Source organism: Pan troglodytes, chromosome 6 (genome assembly GCF_028858775.2).
Source record: "Pan troglodytes isolate AG18354 chromosome 6, NHGRI_mPanTro3-v2.0_pri, whole genome shotgun sequence".
In the NCBI taxonomy this organism is placed as follows: domain Eukaryota; kingdom Metazoa; phylum Chordata; class Mammalia; order Primates; family Hominidae; genus Pan; species Pan troglodytes.
Genome location: NC_072404.2, coordinates 13,250,672 through 13,268,669, shown reverse-complemented (window position 1 = coordinate 13,268,669; position 17,998 = coordinate 13,250,672). Strand labels below are relative to the sequence as shown.

At 40.8% G+C, this 17,998-nt stretch overlaps 1 protein-coding gene across 5 annotated transcripts in view; it reads left to right on the top strand.

Annotated features, from left to right (window-relative positions):
• Window positions 1-17,998, top strand: part of COL28A1 (collagen type XXVIII alpha 1 chain) — a 177,025-nt gene that overhangs the window by 147,316 nt on the left and 11,711 nt on the right. For all 5 annotated transcript variants that reach the window (XM_063815224.1, XM_063815223.1, XM_063815221.1 and 2 more), the window contains 6 exons: window positions 4,324-4,392; window positions 5,075-5,155; window positions 5,245-5,280; window positions 10,447-10,483; window positions 12,398-12,946; window positions 15,048-15,205. In XM_063815224.1, coding sequence (XP_063671294.1) covers window positions 4,324-4,392; window positions 5,075-5,155; window positions 5,245-5,280; window positions 10,447-10,483; window positions 12,398-12,946; window positions 15,048-15,205 — 930 coding nt within the window. The remainder of the gene's footprint in view (window positions 1-4,323; window positions 4,393-5,074; window positions 5,156-5,244; window positions 5,281-10,446; window positions 10,484-12,397; window positions 12,947-15,047; window positions 15,206-17,998) is intronic.

The following is a 17,998-nucleotide window of genomic DNA, read 5'->3' as shown; positions in this document are numbered from 1 at the left end:
AGATCAGACATGGATTTACTTGCTAAAGGCTTTTAGCTAGATAGTCTACTCTGAAAGTTATAGGAAGCCTTTAAGTATTTTGAAGGGAAACTAGCGATTAAAAAGAAAATGAATTGCCTTTATTATAGGGAAATCTAGCTGCCTGGAATATCTATAGTGTTAACAGTTATATAGAAAATACTTATATTGTGAAGTAATGCAAAAGAAATTCCTGAACATTACCCTAACAAGATAATTTGCTACTCTAATGTTTTTTCCCTCAGGGCATGTGTCATGCTTCCCCTTACAACAATAGGTTTTAGCTATATTAGGAAATTGTGTCATTTCTTAAAGGCAGCTAGTTAGTCATGAACATGTATTGGACATCTTCTGTATTAGCTACTGGAGGAATCTGAAATATTGCAAAAGAAATAATTATTCTGAGTAATTGTCAGAAAGGTATGGCATTCTTTCTGGATTCACTTTGTCTAAACATATAACTCCCAGCGATAATTCACCATCACACCACAGTCTCAGCTCCTCTGTTTATCACACTGTTCTGTCCTTTCAGGTTGAGACAAAGCCAACCATGGATTTCCTCTTAGTGTTCTCCCATGAGCCTTTAGTCTGTCTTATCCCTGGCCAACTGTACCCCCTAACTTAGGTACAGCGGTCTGACGCATCTCCCCTGCAACCCAAACCTTCTACCAGGTACCTCATTGAATGAAAATGTCCTCATTCACCTCCACAAAAAATCTGAGAAAACAAATTTATACCAAAGTGTAATTTACCAAGACGTCTTTCTTAAGAGGATATCGTTCCTATACTATTTGTGTTTGTTTTCCTTTGGATTTGAACAGAAGAAGATGGTATAACCTCAGGCAGGTAGCTGCCTGCAGTCCTGCATATCACTCTGGGGGCTGGCTGCTAGTCTGTATGTAGGCAGACCCCACTAACCTTCATATTCAGAAGCAGGCTGCAGACCCACTCCTATTAGAGCGTGTTTTGCAGTGAGCATCATGAGGCTGTTCTGTGTTATCTACACTTTCCCACCTATTCATCTTCATGACACCTATGTTGGGAGTGCCATCTTTGGAAACAGGACAAATTTTTCTCCTCTCCTTTTTTTGATTGAATTTTCATCTTGGAATGCCAGTGTCAGTTTAATGTTTAGGGTTTATTTAACTGGCACAAATTCCTATCCAGGGTTCTGGGGCTCCCAATGATATCAAGTTTCCTGGTGGGAAAAGATTACAGTAGTCCCTCCTTATCTGCAGGAGATATGTTCCGATATTCCCAGTGGGTGCTTGAAACCTTGGATACTACCAAACCCTAAATATGCTATGTTTTTTCTATATACACATACCTATAATAAGGCCTAATTTAAAATTAGGCACAGTAGGAGATTAACAAACACATCATAAAATAGAACAACTATAAGCAATATACTGTCATCAAAGTTATGTGAATGTGGTCTCTCTCAAAATATCTTATTATACTATACTCACTTATTTTCCAACCACAGTTGACTGTGGGTAAGTGTAACCATGGGAAATGAAAGTACAGATAAAGGGGGCCTACTGTATTCTATCCTGACTTTAAACTGAATAAAGAAGACCAATCATCCCTACTTGTTCCCTCTAAGCAACTAACAGAGGAAGCACTCCTCTTCGGGGTGAGCCTCCTTAGGTGGGCCCAAGACATTGTAGTGCAACACTGCATACCCATTTCCAGTGGGCCCACTATGTTACTGCGCTGGGTTTGGCTCAAGAGATACCAAAGTGAAAAGACATTCAGTGAATTAAGTTCTCTGTAATCTCACCCCTGTAAAGAACTTATTTTAAGTCCTCTGGTGTTGAACTGGGGAGGCAATACCATAACACCATACCTACAACCAGTTTAGAAACACATGTAAGAGAATAAAAAGAGCCTTAGAGTTCAGTCAAGCCAGTGTGCCGTGAGAGGTTAGTGGTGGGTGTGTGAAAAGTGGAGCCCTTTAGTTCAGCTTCAGAGAACCTGTGCTGTGTTCATTTTATTTTGTACCATTTGATATAATATTTGTTTCGATGTAAGAGTTTCCTCCTAGGAATGTATACAAGTGTGCAAAGGCATATAAAAGGATATTCTTAAAATATTATTTTTAATACAGAAATATTGGAAATAACCTAAATGTGCATCAAAAGGCTAATGGATAAGTTGTATTCAGTTATTTAATGAAATACTTTATAGCAGAGAGACGATCAACAAATTAGAACCTCATATATACACACACACACACACACACACACACACATACAAATTTCAAATAGATAATATTGAGGTTTTTTAAAAAAATTGGATGCATAAATATATCATTTATTGGAAATTTAAAATGTTAAAAATATCAGCCAGGTGTGGTGGCTCATGCCTGTAATCCCAGCACTTTAGGAGGCCGAGGCAGGTGGATCACCTAAGGTCAGGAGTTTGAGCCCAGACTGGCCAACATGGTGAAACCCTGTCTCTACTAAAAATACAAAAATTAGCCAGGCATAGTGGCACACACCTGTAATCCCAGCTACTCAGGAGGCTGAGGCAGGAGAATCGCTTGAACTTGAGAGGTGGGGACTGCAGTGAACCGAGATCACACCACTGCACTCCAGCCTGGTTGACAGAGTGAGACTCTGTCTCAAAAAAAAAAAACAAAAAAAAAAACCACAAACAAACAACCAAAAAAAGATGTATTATTTTGAAATGTAGTTAAAGCATAAAAACATGGGTACAAATGATAAATATGAATTTCAGATAGAGATTTTTTCTCTCAGAGAAATAGGATTGGGGATGAGTACCTAAGAGGTTTGAATTGTATCTGTTTTATTTTTTAACGTGGTAGATAGGTGTTTACTTTATTCTATATGATTTTTGTTTTGAAATATTTCATTATAACAATTTAAAAGAGAATGGGCCCTTTTGATTTGAAAAAGCTTGACAGCCAATGAAAAAGGTAAAGGAGGCTTAGGGATGTTGAGGTGCCCAAAGTTGTAATGGTCTCCAAGGAAACCTCTGTGGCCCCTTCCAGGAGTGCCTCGTAAATCCCATCATGCCTCCTGGAGTAGTGGCTCTCAAGCTTTAGCAGACTTATGGCAAAATGCCTATTTTGCCTTTACCTTCACCTGTGATTCTCATTTAGTTGGTTTGAGGTTGGGCCTGGGAGATGCAATTTTTATCAAGCATGCCAATGATCTTGGTGGGCATGATCAGGATAGTTTTGAAAACCACAGATCAATCCCGAGGAGCCCGTGGTCCTTCAAGCCTTTGCCAGAGACTCATTACTAATAATTATCCAGAGTCAAATAAGGATTGAGTATAGGATCCAAGGAGCATTAGAACTATGACTTTATATACTTGCTAGTGATTGTTTCTGTTTCATGCTCAACACCATGAAACCCCTTGGAAACTGTGTGGTTTTGGTGGGGCAAGAAATAATGTTAAAATGTGATGGAGAAATCTGGAAACAAGTCCTGAATGTTGCTACAAATTATGAGAGATGGAACTAACAGTATAAAGGGAATTACATAAACAATAACTTGGCATTAATTGTGGATGGATGCTGTTATATACTCTTTTCCCCGTTACTAAAATGACATTTTTTTTCTTTTTTTTTTTTTTGAGATGGAGTTTCACTCTTGTTGCCCAGGCTGGAGTGCAGTGGTGCAATCTCAGCTCATTGCAACCTCTGCCTCCTGGGTTCAAGCAATTCTTCTGCCTCACCCGCCTGTGTAGCTGGGACTACAGGTGCGCACCACCATGCCCAGCTAATTTTTGTGTTTTCAGTAGAGACAGGATTTCGCCATGTTGGCCAGGCTGGTCTCAAACTCGTGACCTCAGGTGATCCACCTGCCTCAGCCTCCCAAAGTGCTGGGATTACAGGCATGAGCCACCGTGCCCAGCCAATAACATGTGTTTTTTAACATACCAGAAAACATGGAAAAATGTAAAGAAGATGGAACCCACCTTTACTACCATAGCTGAAATAGCAGCTATCTGTTATGTGTGAACTGGTTGATGTGTTCATAGCTTGAAATTAGCCACAGTGAAAGTATTTACACCACAGAAATAGGCAAATGGCATAAATCAGAGCCCTCACTCCTATCCTAGTCTTAGTTGTTAAACACTTACTAGCAAACCATTGAGCCATACACATATACACATACACGTATGTATTTATATACATATATATATATATTTCCCCCCAAATTTAGATAATACTATAATGCAGTTTTAAACCGTAAGTGTGTTTCTGACCCAAAGAATATCCAAACTATCCTGGGAAATTAATAGAACATCTCTTTCTCATATCCTATGTAGGGGGAACAAGGACCACAAGGCTTCCCAGGCCCAAAGGGCACAATGGGCCATGGCCTCCCAGGCCAGAAGGTAAGTGTCTCAGGATCTTAGAGAAATGCTTAGGCTTAGGATCGCAATAGCTTAACTTTAACTTTGGAAGAACTCTCATATATGTGTCACGCTTCCCCTTACAACTCTCAGAAGAAAAACAATCCACTCGAAATAAAATCCTTGTGCATTGCTTTTTCTACCTATAAATAGGTTCACTTTATAAAATGTCCTTTTCTTTGAGAGCTTGAGGCAGGGGGATTGCTTGAGGCCAGGAGTTCAAGACCAGCTTGAGCAATATAGTGAGATCCCATCTCTATGTTTAAAAAAATCTCATTTTCTTTATTCTCAGAAGATAACTAATAAAGGATTTATTAGTTATCTTACAACATACTTACAACATACCATGTAGGAGATACCAGATAACTCAGGTACCTGGTAAATTGTGTAATAGTTGTATGTCCTGAAAGGTGAGCCGATTAGATGGTATTATATCTCAAGGTCTCTTCACTCTGAGACCTCTGGTTCATCATGAATTAGATTATGGTATCTGATGGGATGTAAATAAGTTACCCCCAATTTTTTTTCAAATACTGCATTTGTATAAACAAGAACTGAAGGTCTTCAAGAGATGCCAGTTGCAGATAAACCAAATTATAGAGCTTTTCTTATCTGGCTTTTAGATTCACATTCTGAACCTATCATTTTACCCTATTGTGTAAAGGGAGAGCACGGAGAACGGGGCGATGTGGGAAAGAAAGGTGATAAAGGAGAAATTGGAGAGCCTGGATCTCCAGGAAAACAGGCAAGAAGTAGTTTTTAATGTCTCACTGTGATTTTATACTCTAACTGGTTCCAACCTATATTGACTTTTACTCTTCTTCTACTAAGTAGGGTTTACAAGGACCCAAAGGAGACCTAGGACTTACAGTGAGTATCCATTCTAGAGGGTAATTGAGGGTTTTGTGCTTGCAAAATTGTTGCATTCATGCTTTAGCTTTAGAATTATGAATTTTTTGGATGCAGAATCCCAGTTTCTATTTAAATGAGAGCAACTACTACCAGCCCAGTGTTGACTTAGATGCATGAGGTAATGGAATCTGACTATGAGGGGAGAAATAAAACCTTGTCCTGCCTTGTGGTGGGTGTGTGTGACTACTCCACTCGGATCCTTGGTAGAAATGATCACACTGCTGTTACTGGCCAACAAGGAGGTGAGCTGTTTCAAAAAAGCCAGATTACCAAATGACTTTAATTTATGTGGTTCATCTCATTTTAGAATGAGGACTCTTTTTTCCTGAACTAGTTCCTTTAGAAGTGCTCTGAGAAGAGCAGCAATCACAAAATTGGGATTATAGTTATATATTGATTCAATTATTCAATAAGTATTTTTTGAGCATCTATAAACGTTTCCCTGTTCTTCTCCCCACACCATTAAGAACAGAAAACTGACTCTTTAAAGTCTCATGAGTGGAAGGCAAAGTCTCATTCTTCCTTTCTGCTTTGAAGGCAATCTATCTTCTGGGGTTGAGGAAAATCACAGACCTTTTCCTTTTTTCCTGTTAGACTTTTCCAGGGTTGTGGTCTAGTGGGGCTGATTCAATGTACTAGGAACATCCAAGTGTGAGGGAGTGGCAGTTCAGGTGGTGAAGGCAAGAGCTGAGAGCTGGGCATGTGACCAACAGAACTGCACATGTGTTCCGCGGACTGTCTGCCTTTTTCTCTTTGTTGTTCCCCACCGCAAGTCAGACCCCGAAAGATGCCCATAGTAGATGAAGTAGCTACATATGCACAATTTCTCCCCAAAAGTAGCAGGGGAGAGTGTATGTAAATGAGCAGAGGAACGTTCCCTGTAGGTTTATACCTGCCCTACTGTCCCAACGTGGGGAGAGGGACTGGTTTCCTTTCTCCATTCGTTTATTCATTCATTCATTTCACCAACCTTTATTGGATGTATCCAGTAAACCTTACTCTGGATCAGGCTCCAAAATAGGCACTGGGGAAATAGTGGAGAGTGAGGCTACTTCTTGGAACTGAGAGAGCTCACAGCCTGGTGGAGAGAAAGACAACAAAGATGTTCACCTACAGAGTGATACATGCTATGATAGAAGATGTGGTCTCGGGGTCCAGAGCAGACAAAATGGTGTATGATGGTGTTTGAGGGCAGGATAGGCTTTATCTCTTGAGTGGAAGCTTTTCAACCAAGAGGCAGAGACCTTAGAAGTAGGGACATCATTCTGCTGACTTTGGTTTTCTAGATTCTGGAAGAAGAGACTAGCAAGACGAGAAGAGTGAAGGAAAAGAGAATTTGCATTAAGTGAGAATTTAGTGTGTGACAGGCTCTGTGTTAGGCTCCTGTACATCAGTACATGTTAGGCTCCTTACCTAGTACTGCAGGGTGTTTTAGAGGCCCCTGCTCTGGAACCGTCGTCCTTCTCCAGCTGCACTCCTTCCTCCAGGTTAGAAGTCCTTGGGGCCAAAGGGCATGCACATATGTCCCTCTATGTCGCATTCTGGATGCATGCAATTCCAGAATTCTCGGTTGAAGTGACCACAGGTTTGGAGAGCTGAAGCACTGGCCTGGATGCATGGGCCCAGCCAAGAAGAGACCAAACAGCAGGTGGTTTCAGGGGATTTGGACAGAGCTTGGAAATGAGGACTGGTTCACAGCATGAATGCTGGCCAAACCCCCATGCAGTGTAGGACTCGTGGGTTGTGGTACAAGAAGACGGTGACAGGCTGATGGCCATAACCTTCTCTTACCTAAGATCCCACCTTTAATCTGCATGGCTCCATGAGGTAGACAGTATCTCCACATCAAATGGAGACACACAAGTCAGGTTGGACATTATGCCCAAAGTCATCTAGCTGGCATGTAGCAGAGCCCTTATAGCTAGAGGTGGCCTGTCTGATACCAAGTTCAGGCTGCTCCCCCATGAGAGCTGTTCTCAGAAGGCCTCTTTCCTCTCCCCCTCTTATCCTTTCTGTGATCGAATGTATCCCCCAATAGCTATCAATTGTGCAGATTCATTTCAGACTAACAAACTCCTCTTTTAAGAGGCAAATGCCATTGATGGCATTAAATGTTTTAATACATCTCATAAAATTATTTAAAAAGACTCTGTTTCTCCACATGTCACTTCGGTGTTAGCATTTCCCAGTGTCTGGCCCCAGTCTTCCCTGTCTTCAAACTCTCAGGGAATGTAGCCACTAAAGGCAGGGGGACATACAGTTTGAAAAAGCTAATTCTATAGTACAGTGAAAGCATATAGTGAATGAAAAAATAGTGTTTTTATTTTAAGCAGAAAGAATGTATTTATCAAATGTGGGGAAGGGGAAACACACTGCTTTCAAAAAGGCTGAGAAGCCCTGTTCTAGGCAATCTTATTTTTAGTCCCTGTTTTAACAGCCAACTGTACATTGACATTTCTTAAATCTGCCTCCTGCCTGGACAATTCTCCCAAGCGCCAGATCTTACATCCTTGGCTGCCCGTGGACATCTCTAGGTGGATGTCTTACAGACGTATGAGACTCAGCCAGACTCAAGCTGGGCTCAGTCATCTTCATGAGCTCCCAACCTGCCCCTATCCCACTCCTGCCTCTCTCAGAGTATGGCCCCACTGTCATTTGCCTCCTCTTAGACTCCTTCTTTCCCTCATCCTTTCTTCCAGTTATTCACCAAGCCCCTCATTCTTCTTCTGGAATGTCCCTCCAGGCCTGTCCTCCTCATCCATTACTACTACCACAGCCTTCTGATGTCTGGTTTTTTTTTTTTTTTGCGTGAATTATTTAGGAACCTCAAACCCCTCCACTGGCTGCTATGATCATCTCTGTTAAATAAAAGTTCCACCAGAGCTCTTCTCTGCCTAGGGATCATGTGAGTCCCACTGCCCAGGAGAAAGTTCACACTCTTCAACATGACACAAAGGTCTTCAAGAGTCCATCTGTCTCCAACATTTCTTGTCATTGTTTCTGCTATGTGCCCTGATTCATAAGTTTACTCGAGTACTGTAATGCAGTATGCTCTGACAGAAGGCCGACCACCTTGCCTGAACGCTTCCCTTCCCTGTCCCAACCTGGTCAGAGTCAGCCTCCCTGGACCACAGTCCCATCCTCAGTTTCCTGCCCCAGGAATTCCCAGCAGATCCAGATGGTTCCTTGGCTCTCCATAGCACTTACGAAAGTCTTCGTTTGTCTGCTTCTTCCTAGACTGTGAATCCTTTGAGGGGTATAAATATGATGCCTTCATCATTGGCACCAAGTAGCCAAGGTAGTTATTCAGTGATTTCAGTGGAAGGAATGAACTCTTCCAGTCACTTAAATGCAAAGAACATGAAGAAAAAATTTACATATATGGTAACTTCAAGCATTTTAAACCTGATTATGCCACAAAATATGTTGCAAAATTAAAATCTAACCTTGATACATGCATTGCTCTTATAAGTGAGTAAAAAGCAAATATTCCCATAGAAAAAGATAAGACAAAGAACATACACAGATTGCACAAGAGAATACAACCTGGAAACATGCATATGAAATGAAATGTAGCCTCATGAATAATTTAATTCGTGTAATTTAAAACAATGAGAGATTTTGCTCTACCAATTGACAATGATGATATAATAATAATAGCCAGTAGTATTGTGTGGCTAAAATAAAACAGATTTTCTTATATACTGCTGTTGGAGGTGTCAGTTACCACAACTTTTCTGAAGTACAGTATGAGAGAGTGTATCACAGAGCCTTTAAATGGCCGCACATTCAATTTCAGTAATCAAGTTTTTCAGAATCCTTAATAATGTGGAAAATGAATTATAATATAGTATTAGGTGACAAATTATAACCATAAAACTTGGTGTATAGTATTTTCTCCATTTATAAAAAATTAAACATAAATATATAAATACATATATTTCCCCTTTCTAGATATACTTAATATAAATATATAAATACATACGTTTTACCTTTCTGTACATGTTCTTGTTTCGGATTTTTTAAAATGCCTTTTTAAATGTGGAAAAGCATGACAAGGCCTAGAAAAAAAGAAGACTGTTGACTCTCATTTTGTAGAATTGTATTATATAACTCAGCACTGCAGTAGATGTTCTTTTTAAATAGCCACTTGGAATCGTTAGCTTTTACTTAGTTTACAGTTTAAAAAGTTAAATTAAAATACTATGAATATTCCCCACATATTCTACTTTTAAGCCATGTTACAGGCTACATCACCTCCACCTCGATTTGACATTATAGATTTGTTCTTAAAAATTTTACTTTTGCACCTGTTAAACTTTATTTTCTTAGATTGGGTCCACTGGTCCTTCCTGTTGAGATCTAGCCTTCTGTTAATCATCTCTTTTAGCTTCAAGTGTTTGGCAAATGTAGAATCCTGCCTTCTCTAGTCTCATTGTAGTTACTTATAAACACACTGCACAGGGAAGGGCATTGGCAGCTTTATTTCTAGTACCCGGCTCATTTCAGGCCCTTCTGATGGAGCTCGTGGGCAGCAGGACAAGAAAAGGGCATTCAGGAACATGGGGAAATGTCACAGAAGAGCCAAAGTGAGAGTGTTAAGAAGCTGAAGAGAGGACTTGAAAAATCAGGAACTAGTACAGAAAAAGAAGAGAAAATACAGCATAGAATGAATTCTCTGTAGGCATTGGGGCTTGTCTTGGTTGCTCAGCACATGTGGTTTAAACTGTATAACTGAATGTATATATAGCACCACAGCACCGTAGGTATGTTAAAGCTGCCAGACCCTGTGCTAACGTGTGCATAACATTGATTAATCCATACCATAGTCCTGAGACACAGACACTGTTAGGGCACCGAATGCCCGAGGTCACACAGCTGATAAATGCTGCAGTTGCAATTTGAATTCCAAAAGTCTCAGCTGTTAAGTTTCACAGCTCAAACGCATTTTAGTTATGGTCTATTATAGTCAGCTTTTGACTTCTGTGTTGTTTATTTTATTTTCTGCAGTGGAAGGATTAAACCAAATGGTCCAATGCTGACTGTAATGAGATATCTTTTATGGCTATAGGAAAAATATTACAGTCATACCTATAGTAATACATTTTTCTTTTTATCCCCTAGAAAGAAGAAATTATCAAACTTATTACAGAAATATGTGGTAAGATTTGATCAAGAAAAAAACATCACTTTAAAGTATCAGCCCCACTATGTACTGTGCTGGTGAGAGAATGTGTTCGTCCAGATGTATATTATATAGCTAGCGGGAAAATGTGAAGCTCATTTGAAAAGTCGATGGAAACTGAAAGGAAGCAGTAAGAGAGACTGTGGGAATCCTGATGTAAGAAAATAAAATCATCTTCCCAGGCTGGTTAAGGCATGTGAAGGTGCCAGCCTAGGGTACGTAGGCAGCCGGGCCTTTTGTTAGCACAGTGCTCGTTTGTATTCAGTGACATTTACCTGAGCTGAGACGAAAAACTCAACAAAGGAAATATGACTACAAGAGCCAAACTGGTATTTGAGTCCAGCCTAGCTGGTGATTAGAATGTCTGTGTTTTTCCTGAAGCCATGAATTCTTTCTGAGTAGAGTTTTGAGTTGTACTCAGTCCCAAAGGTGGGAGGACAGAGTCAGGTATTCACCTTGCTTCACAACTACTAAATGCTTCCATGACTGAATGGTAGACTTAGAATTACCAGAAAGAGGAAGTAAAGAAATTAGCCAAAAGACAAGAGACTAATGGAATAATGATGGGAGAATCTTCTGGGTTTAAAGTGGTCAGAGGCAGGCATATTGTCCTTCTGTACAGAGAATCCCAGAACCAGCTTATTCCCTAAAAGACTGCTGGGCCTAAGAAGCAGCCTGGGAGTCTCTCTAGTGAGAGACCAATCTAGACATGGCTTCTGGGTTCTAGAAGCCCTATAAAAATAGCACATGATTTCCTGATGGTTTTCTGTGGCAGGCTTGTTGAACAACATGAAGATATGAATAAAGAAACAAAATCCTGATAATTTATATTTCCCGATGACTCTGGCAACTGCTTTAAGTGTTTGTTTATCAACCTAAATGGAAGGTTTTTTTTAATTGACTAGTGTTCTCGGGGATTACTCCCCTCAAAAGCTTTCATAGCATGGATGTACTGCTGGCCTCCTTGATAACGTGAAAGCTGCCATAGTTGTCATTGTGGGTGACTGGAGACATCAACTAGAGTAGTTAGGGATAGCTGTTCTGTGTACATTTAAGGTCCCAATCCTTCTACCACAATGACAATTTTTCATCCCATTACTTCATCCATTGGCCAGTCTGGTGAGCAAATTTCAATTTTCATATAAGGCTATGGTTGAAGACTGAAATATCAGCTTTCAGATTCAGATTAAATACAATGGTGGGATGATAAAGAGCAAATGTCAGATGGTGGTTACCTCTCTGGGAGAGGAAGAGGAATGTCATTGGGACGGCATCCACAGGGCATGCTAACTCTTTTAAAAATATTTTATTTTATAATCCAAGAAATGAGCACATAAGTATTTATTATTTTATCAACTACAGTGTTTTTCCAAGTATATATATATATATATTTTTTTTTTTTTTTTAAGAGTCAAGTATAGAAACCAGAAGGGGCCGGGCACAGCGGCTCATGCCTGTAATCCCAGCACTTTGGGAGGCCGAGGCAGGCGTATCACGAGGTCAGGAGATCGAGACCATCTTGGCTAACACGGTGAAACCCCGTCTCTACTAAAAATACAAAAAATTAGCCAGGCGAGGTGGCGGGCACCTGTAGTCCCAGCTACTCGGGAGGCTGAGGCTGGGGCTGGAGAATGGCGTGAATCCCAGGGGACGGAGCCTGCAGTGAGCCGAGATCGCGCCACTGCACTCCAACCTGGGCGACAGCGAGACTCCGTCTCAAAAAAAAAAAAAGAAACCAGAATGGAGACAGCTGTCAGGTATTTTCACAATCACAGAAAAGGAAGAGAATCGTTTAGGTCTCAGGTTCATCATTGCCTTTTTCTCCCCTCCCCTCAACAATCTGATGTCAATCATTCCCACAATTTTTCTCTCTCAACATTCATCTTTTAGGTTGTGGGCCCAAATGCAAAGAGACTCCACTAGAGCTGGTGTTTGTGATCGACAGCTCAGAAAGCGTGGGGCCAGAGAACTTTCAGATCATTAAAAATTTCGTGAAGACTATGGCTGACCGGGTTGCTCTGGACCTTGCCACGGCCCGCATAGGCATAATCAACTATAGCCATAAGGTGGAGAAGGTGGCTAATTTGAAGCAGTTCTCCAGCAAGGATGACTTCAAGTTGGCTGTGGACAACATGCAGTATCTGGGGGAAGGCACATACACAGCCACTGCTCTGCAAGCAGCCAACGACATGTTTGAAGATGCAAGGCCAGGTGTAAAAAAAGTGGCCTTGGTCATCACTGATGGACAGACAGATTCTCGTGATAAAGAGAAACTGACAGAGGTGGTGAAGAATGCCAGTGACACCAATGTGGAGATATTTGTGATAGGGGTGGTGAAGAAAAATGATCCCAACTTTGAAATATTCCACAAAGAAATGAATCTAATTGCTACTGACCCAGAGCATGTTTACCAGTTTGACGATTTCTTTACCCTGCAAGGTAAGGAAGGCTATCTGGCCCAGGGGAAAGGCATTTATGTTGTTCCTCTAAGTACCATATCACTGGTTTGTCCTGACCAAATAGAAAAATCTGGAGGTTAATAAGGCTTAGGCCAACATTAAACGGTAACACGTAAACTCCAGAAGATTAAAAATGTTTAATATCATTCAGTTTGGAGGGTACAATCCCTTGTCTTTATTAAGGGTTAATAAATGCTGAGTTGGCCTTGGAGTTAACTAGAGTCCATGGTCAACAGACAGGAATGGAGAGAAAGAATAGGACTTGGGGGTATTGCTAATATTGGTTAATGTTCAGAAAGTTACCTAACTAAAATAAGGGATCGAGCAAGCCAACAGCAAGGCAGAAAACAGTCAGGAAATCAAAATGAATTAAGAAGCACCTGCCGAACGAAAAAAAAGTTATGGTTATCTAAAGAGATGAGAAATGCAAGTAACTGGGATTAATTAGAGGGCATGTTCTATTCTCTGTTTTTATGAAAGCAGATAATGATGAATAAACAGGTTGATATCGGGAATTTATCTCAAAGAACAACCTTTTATTTATTTATTTATTTATTTATTTTGAGACGGAGTTTCACTCTGTCGCCATGCTGGAGTGCTGTGGTGTGATCTCAGCTCACTGCAACCTCTGCTTCCCGGGTTCAAGTGATTCTCCTGCCTCAGCCTCCCAAGTAGCTGGGACTACAGGCGCGCGCCACCACGCCTGGCTAATTTTTTGTATTTTTAGTATAGATAGGGTTTCACTGTGTTAGCCAGGATGGTTTTGATCTCCTGACCTCATGATTCACCCACCTCGGCCTCCCAAAGTGCCGGGATTACAGGCATGAGCCACCATGCCCAGCCAAAGAACAACCTTTTAAAATTCATTGTACAATGCCAGGCACAGTGGATCACGAGGTCAGGAGTTAGAGGCCAGCCTGGCCAACATGGTGAAACCTCGTCTCTACTAAAAATACAAAAATTAGCTGGGCATGGTGGCATGTGCCTGTAGTCCCAGCTACCCGGGAAGCTGAGGCAGGAGAATTGCTGGAACCCGGGAGGCGGAGGTTGCGGTGAGCCGAGATTGCACCACTGCACTCCAGCCTGGGCGACAGAGCAAGACTCTGTCTCAAAAAATAAATAAAAAATAAATAGAATTTATTGTACAGCCAGTGCTAATCTGATGGGCTTCTCTATGCTAAGTTTATCCTTTCACATTAACTGATGTATACTAATGAGCCATCCTAGGACATTGATCTAATTTAAGCTATGATTAAATTATGGTCAGTATGACTTTATAATAAAATTTATCCCAATTCTTTGGAAACCGATTATTCATTCTGGCAGGCCTGTACCTGGCAAGTTTGTGAAGTAAGTGAAAGGCTTCAGTTTGGCTCCATCCTTCCTCCTTTACCCACCTGGGAGTGGAGTCTGACGTGGCTGGGCACAGCCCATCAGTGCCTCATGCCCTGCCTATTCCGTGTACCAGCACACTGGCCCTAAGGAAAGCATACCATTCTCAGAAACTTTCCATTTGCTATTTCTCACCTTCTCCAGAGCTTTCTAACCTAGGGTTCTACTTCATCAGTACCCTGCTGGCTGACTGGCGGGTTTGTTTATCTGATATGTTCAATCTCACCCGGCTGTGAATGTGTTAGACTAGCCAAAGACATTTCAGAGCCAACTTATATTTTAATCCTTGAAGAGCTTTATCATTATATCTGGAGTTAGTAATTTGTTACAGCCTGTAAAGAATATTTGCAACTGGCTGGCCATTTGCTATCCTTAAAACCAGAGGTAGTTGCCAATTCAACTTATTATGGGTGAGGCTAGCTCTTGACAAGGAGTGATTCACGTTGAACAGAGACACTTTGGGTGAACATACATTAAAGTCATTCTTTTGCCTCTTTGTGTCATATATATTATTTTAGATGACCTCTTACACAGGATGTAAAAATGCTTTTATAAGTTCGTTAACTTAGCAGTTGATTTCAAGGAATGGGAAATTACATATTTTAAGGAGAGTGCAGATCTTTTTAAATGAGTTTTAAGTATTGTTTCATTGCTTCTACGATCTCTCTTTTCTACTTCTTTTTTAAAAGACACCCTGAAGCAAAAATTGTTTCAAAAAATTTGTGAGGATTTTGATTCCTATCTCGTTCAAATTTTTGGTTCATCATCACCTCAACCTGGATTTGGGATGTCAGGGGAAGAACTCAGTCAATCTACTCCAGAGCCTCAAAAAGAAATTTCTGAGTCAGTAAGTAACTGTCTCACTTACTTTGTGAGCTTAAAATGGTGTATTCTCTCTGTTTCATATCAAAGATCATTCTGCCCTGCATTGTCAAGAATCAGCTGAGGCACATGTATTTTTAGGTCCTTGGCTCTAAATGTTAGTATCTTGACTCTAGATTTCCAGTTCTGAAATAGCATTAGGTTTTGTAGGATTTTTTTAAAACTTACATATTTTATAAGTATTTATTAAATGTTGCTGATAATATTTTTATATTATACTCCTATCACCATCAAAGTAACCATGTATGCTGAAACAGATTAACACAACACTCTGAATTCACCTACTTGCCATGCTGTGCAGTGCCTTTCATACGAGGCCACAACTCTCCCTCTTCGTCTGTGCATCTGCTTCCCACTTTGTACCCTCTCATGTTTTTTCTAAATATGCATATGCCCAACTGGCCACTCTCCCACACTCCAAGCCATGTGTTTGCTCATTTGGCTTCCACCTCCTGTGCTCTGAGTGAGGACTGTGAGGGAGGCTATATATGCATATGGTGCAAAGTAGATGCTCTGTTTCAGAGCTCCTCAATCACATAGTATGTGAAGAACCACCTCCTGAATCAATTGAAACAAATGTGACTGTCCTCATAGCAAGCTTCTGGGAACTGACTTCAGCCAATCAGATTACGGGCAAATATTAGTTTTTTTAAGGAGAAAATGGGGGAGCCTTTTATAGTTACCGATGAGTGCTATAGTCTCTTCTCCACCAAGTTGCAACTTGGGCAAGTCTAGATCAATTTCTGTTAACCCCACGGACATCCTCTGGCAAGCAGGCACATAACAGTCATGCCCCTGTTCTGTAAGCTCAGTAAAGTCCTTGCACTGCCGTTTTCTGAAGCCTTCATGTACATGAAAGAGTGATCATGAGCATGTGCAACAGTGTTCTAACATCAGGATTCAGCTAACAGTCTACTTAGACTAAGGCCCTAAGGAACATTCGGATCAGTAGTTGGACTCAGGGCCGTTCAGGAATCAGGCCTAGGATACCATTCCTAAGGGCACAGACTATAGAACTCACTAGATTCTCGTATCCTGTTCACAAAAGTGCAGAAAGGCCTCTAACATATTTCTATTTGATTAAATAGTAACCAACTGCAAAATGGGTAATTCCAGTCAGGGCAATAGATTCTACTAAATTGCAGATTGAAATTAACACAAACATTTATACTCCATGGTCTATACCAGGTGTCAGCAAACTCTGTAAAGGGCCATATACTGAATAGTTTTGGATTTTCAGGTAATTTGATTTCTGTTCCAATTACTCAACTCTGCCTTTGAAGTAGAAACATAGCCATAGATAATACTTAAATGAATGAGTATGAATAAGTTCTGATGAAACTTATTCACAAGAACAGATAGTGACTCAGATTTGGCCCACAGTGGTTTGCCAACCCTGATCTATATTGTGCATTTTAAAGTAAATTCCAGACAATAATGGACACAGTCTATCTCCTCCTGAGCATGGACCGCTACTGGGGCCTCTCCTGTTTGTGTGACTTACCACTTTGTCCCTCTCCTAGTCAACTGACATCCCTTTCTAAAGCCTTCCTAAACAAGAGCAAGCTAAGGTTTCGTCCAGGAATTGATGCTTAAACTGAGCCCTCCTTATAATCACTGAATCACATTTTTTGCTATATTAATACCAATGAATTCCAATAGCATGTATTGATTATTAACTGCTGTGATAGATGGTGTGGCTCTTAAGACATGGCTCCTGCCTGAGAGAAGCTCACATTCTTTCAGGGAGAGAGGTAAGTACAAGATGCATTACGAATTTTAGCCAGAGCTATGAAGGAAGCACAGATGATGCAATTAATTTCAGGAAAGAGTAATGGGAAAGTGTCTTAGTCTGTTGGGGCTGCCATAACAAAAATACCATAGACTGAGTGTCTTAAACAACAAATATTTATTTTTCACAGTTCTGGAGGTTGGGAAGTCTAAAATCTGGTGTTTGGTGAGGGCTTGCTTCCTGGCTTGTGAACAGCCACCTTCTCGTTATGTCTTCACATGGCTGAGAGACAGCTCATCTCTCACATCACTTCTTATAAGGGTATTGATCCCATTCATAAAGGCTCCACCCTCATGACCTAATCACCTCCCAAAGTCCCCACCTTCAAATACCATCACACTGGGGATTCAGGTTTCAATGTATGGTTTTTGGAGGGACATAAACATTTAGTTCATAACATAAGGCATCACAGAGGAGGTGACATTGAGTCAAGTTTTAAGAATAACTAGGAGTTTTTCAAGAGAAGGGCAGGGGGAAGGGTATTCCTAGCAAAAAAACAAAAACAAAAACAAAGAAAAACAGTAGGCAAAGGGAGTCTTTAAAGCGCCGTGGCATTTCAAGAAAGTTGAACAAATTCAGTCTAATTGTAGCCTAGGGTGTGGGTGGCAGAGTGATGAGAGCTAAAGCTGGACAGGTAATTTAAGGACTAATTATAAATGTCTTAATGTATTAAGGCAAGGAGCTTGAACTTCATCTATAGGCCAGGCAGGCAGAGACAGCAGAGGAGTTTTAAAAGCAAGAATCATATAGTCATATTTGGTTCACAGAAAGAATAACCCTGATTGCTGTGTGAAACATACCTAGGAGGAGGAGGTGAGGAGACTGGAGGCTGAGATATGAGGCGTGATAGTCCAGGAAAATGATAATGAGGCCCTGAAAGAAGGCAGGGGCACTGGGAATAAAAAGGAGGCACAGATTGAAAAGCCATTTCTAGGGTGGAATTAACAGGATATAGTGATTGAAAGG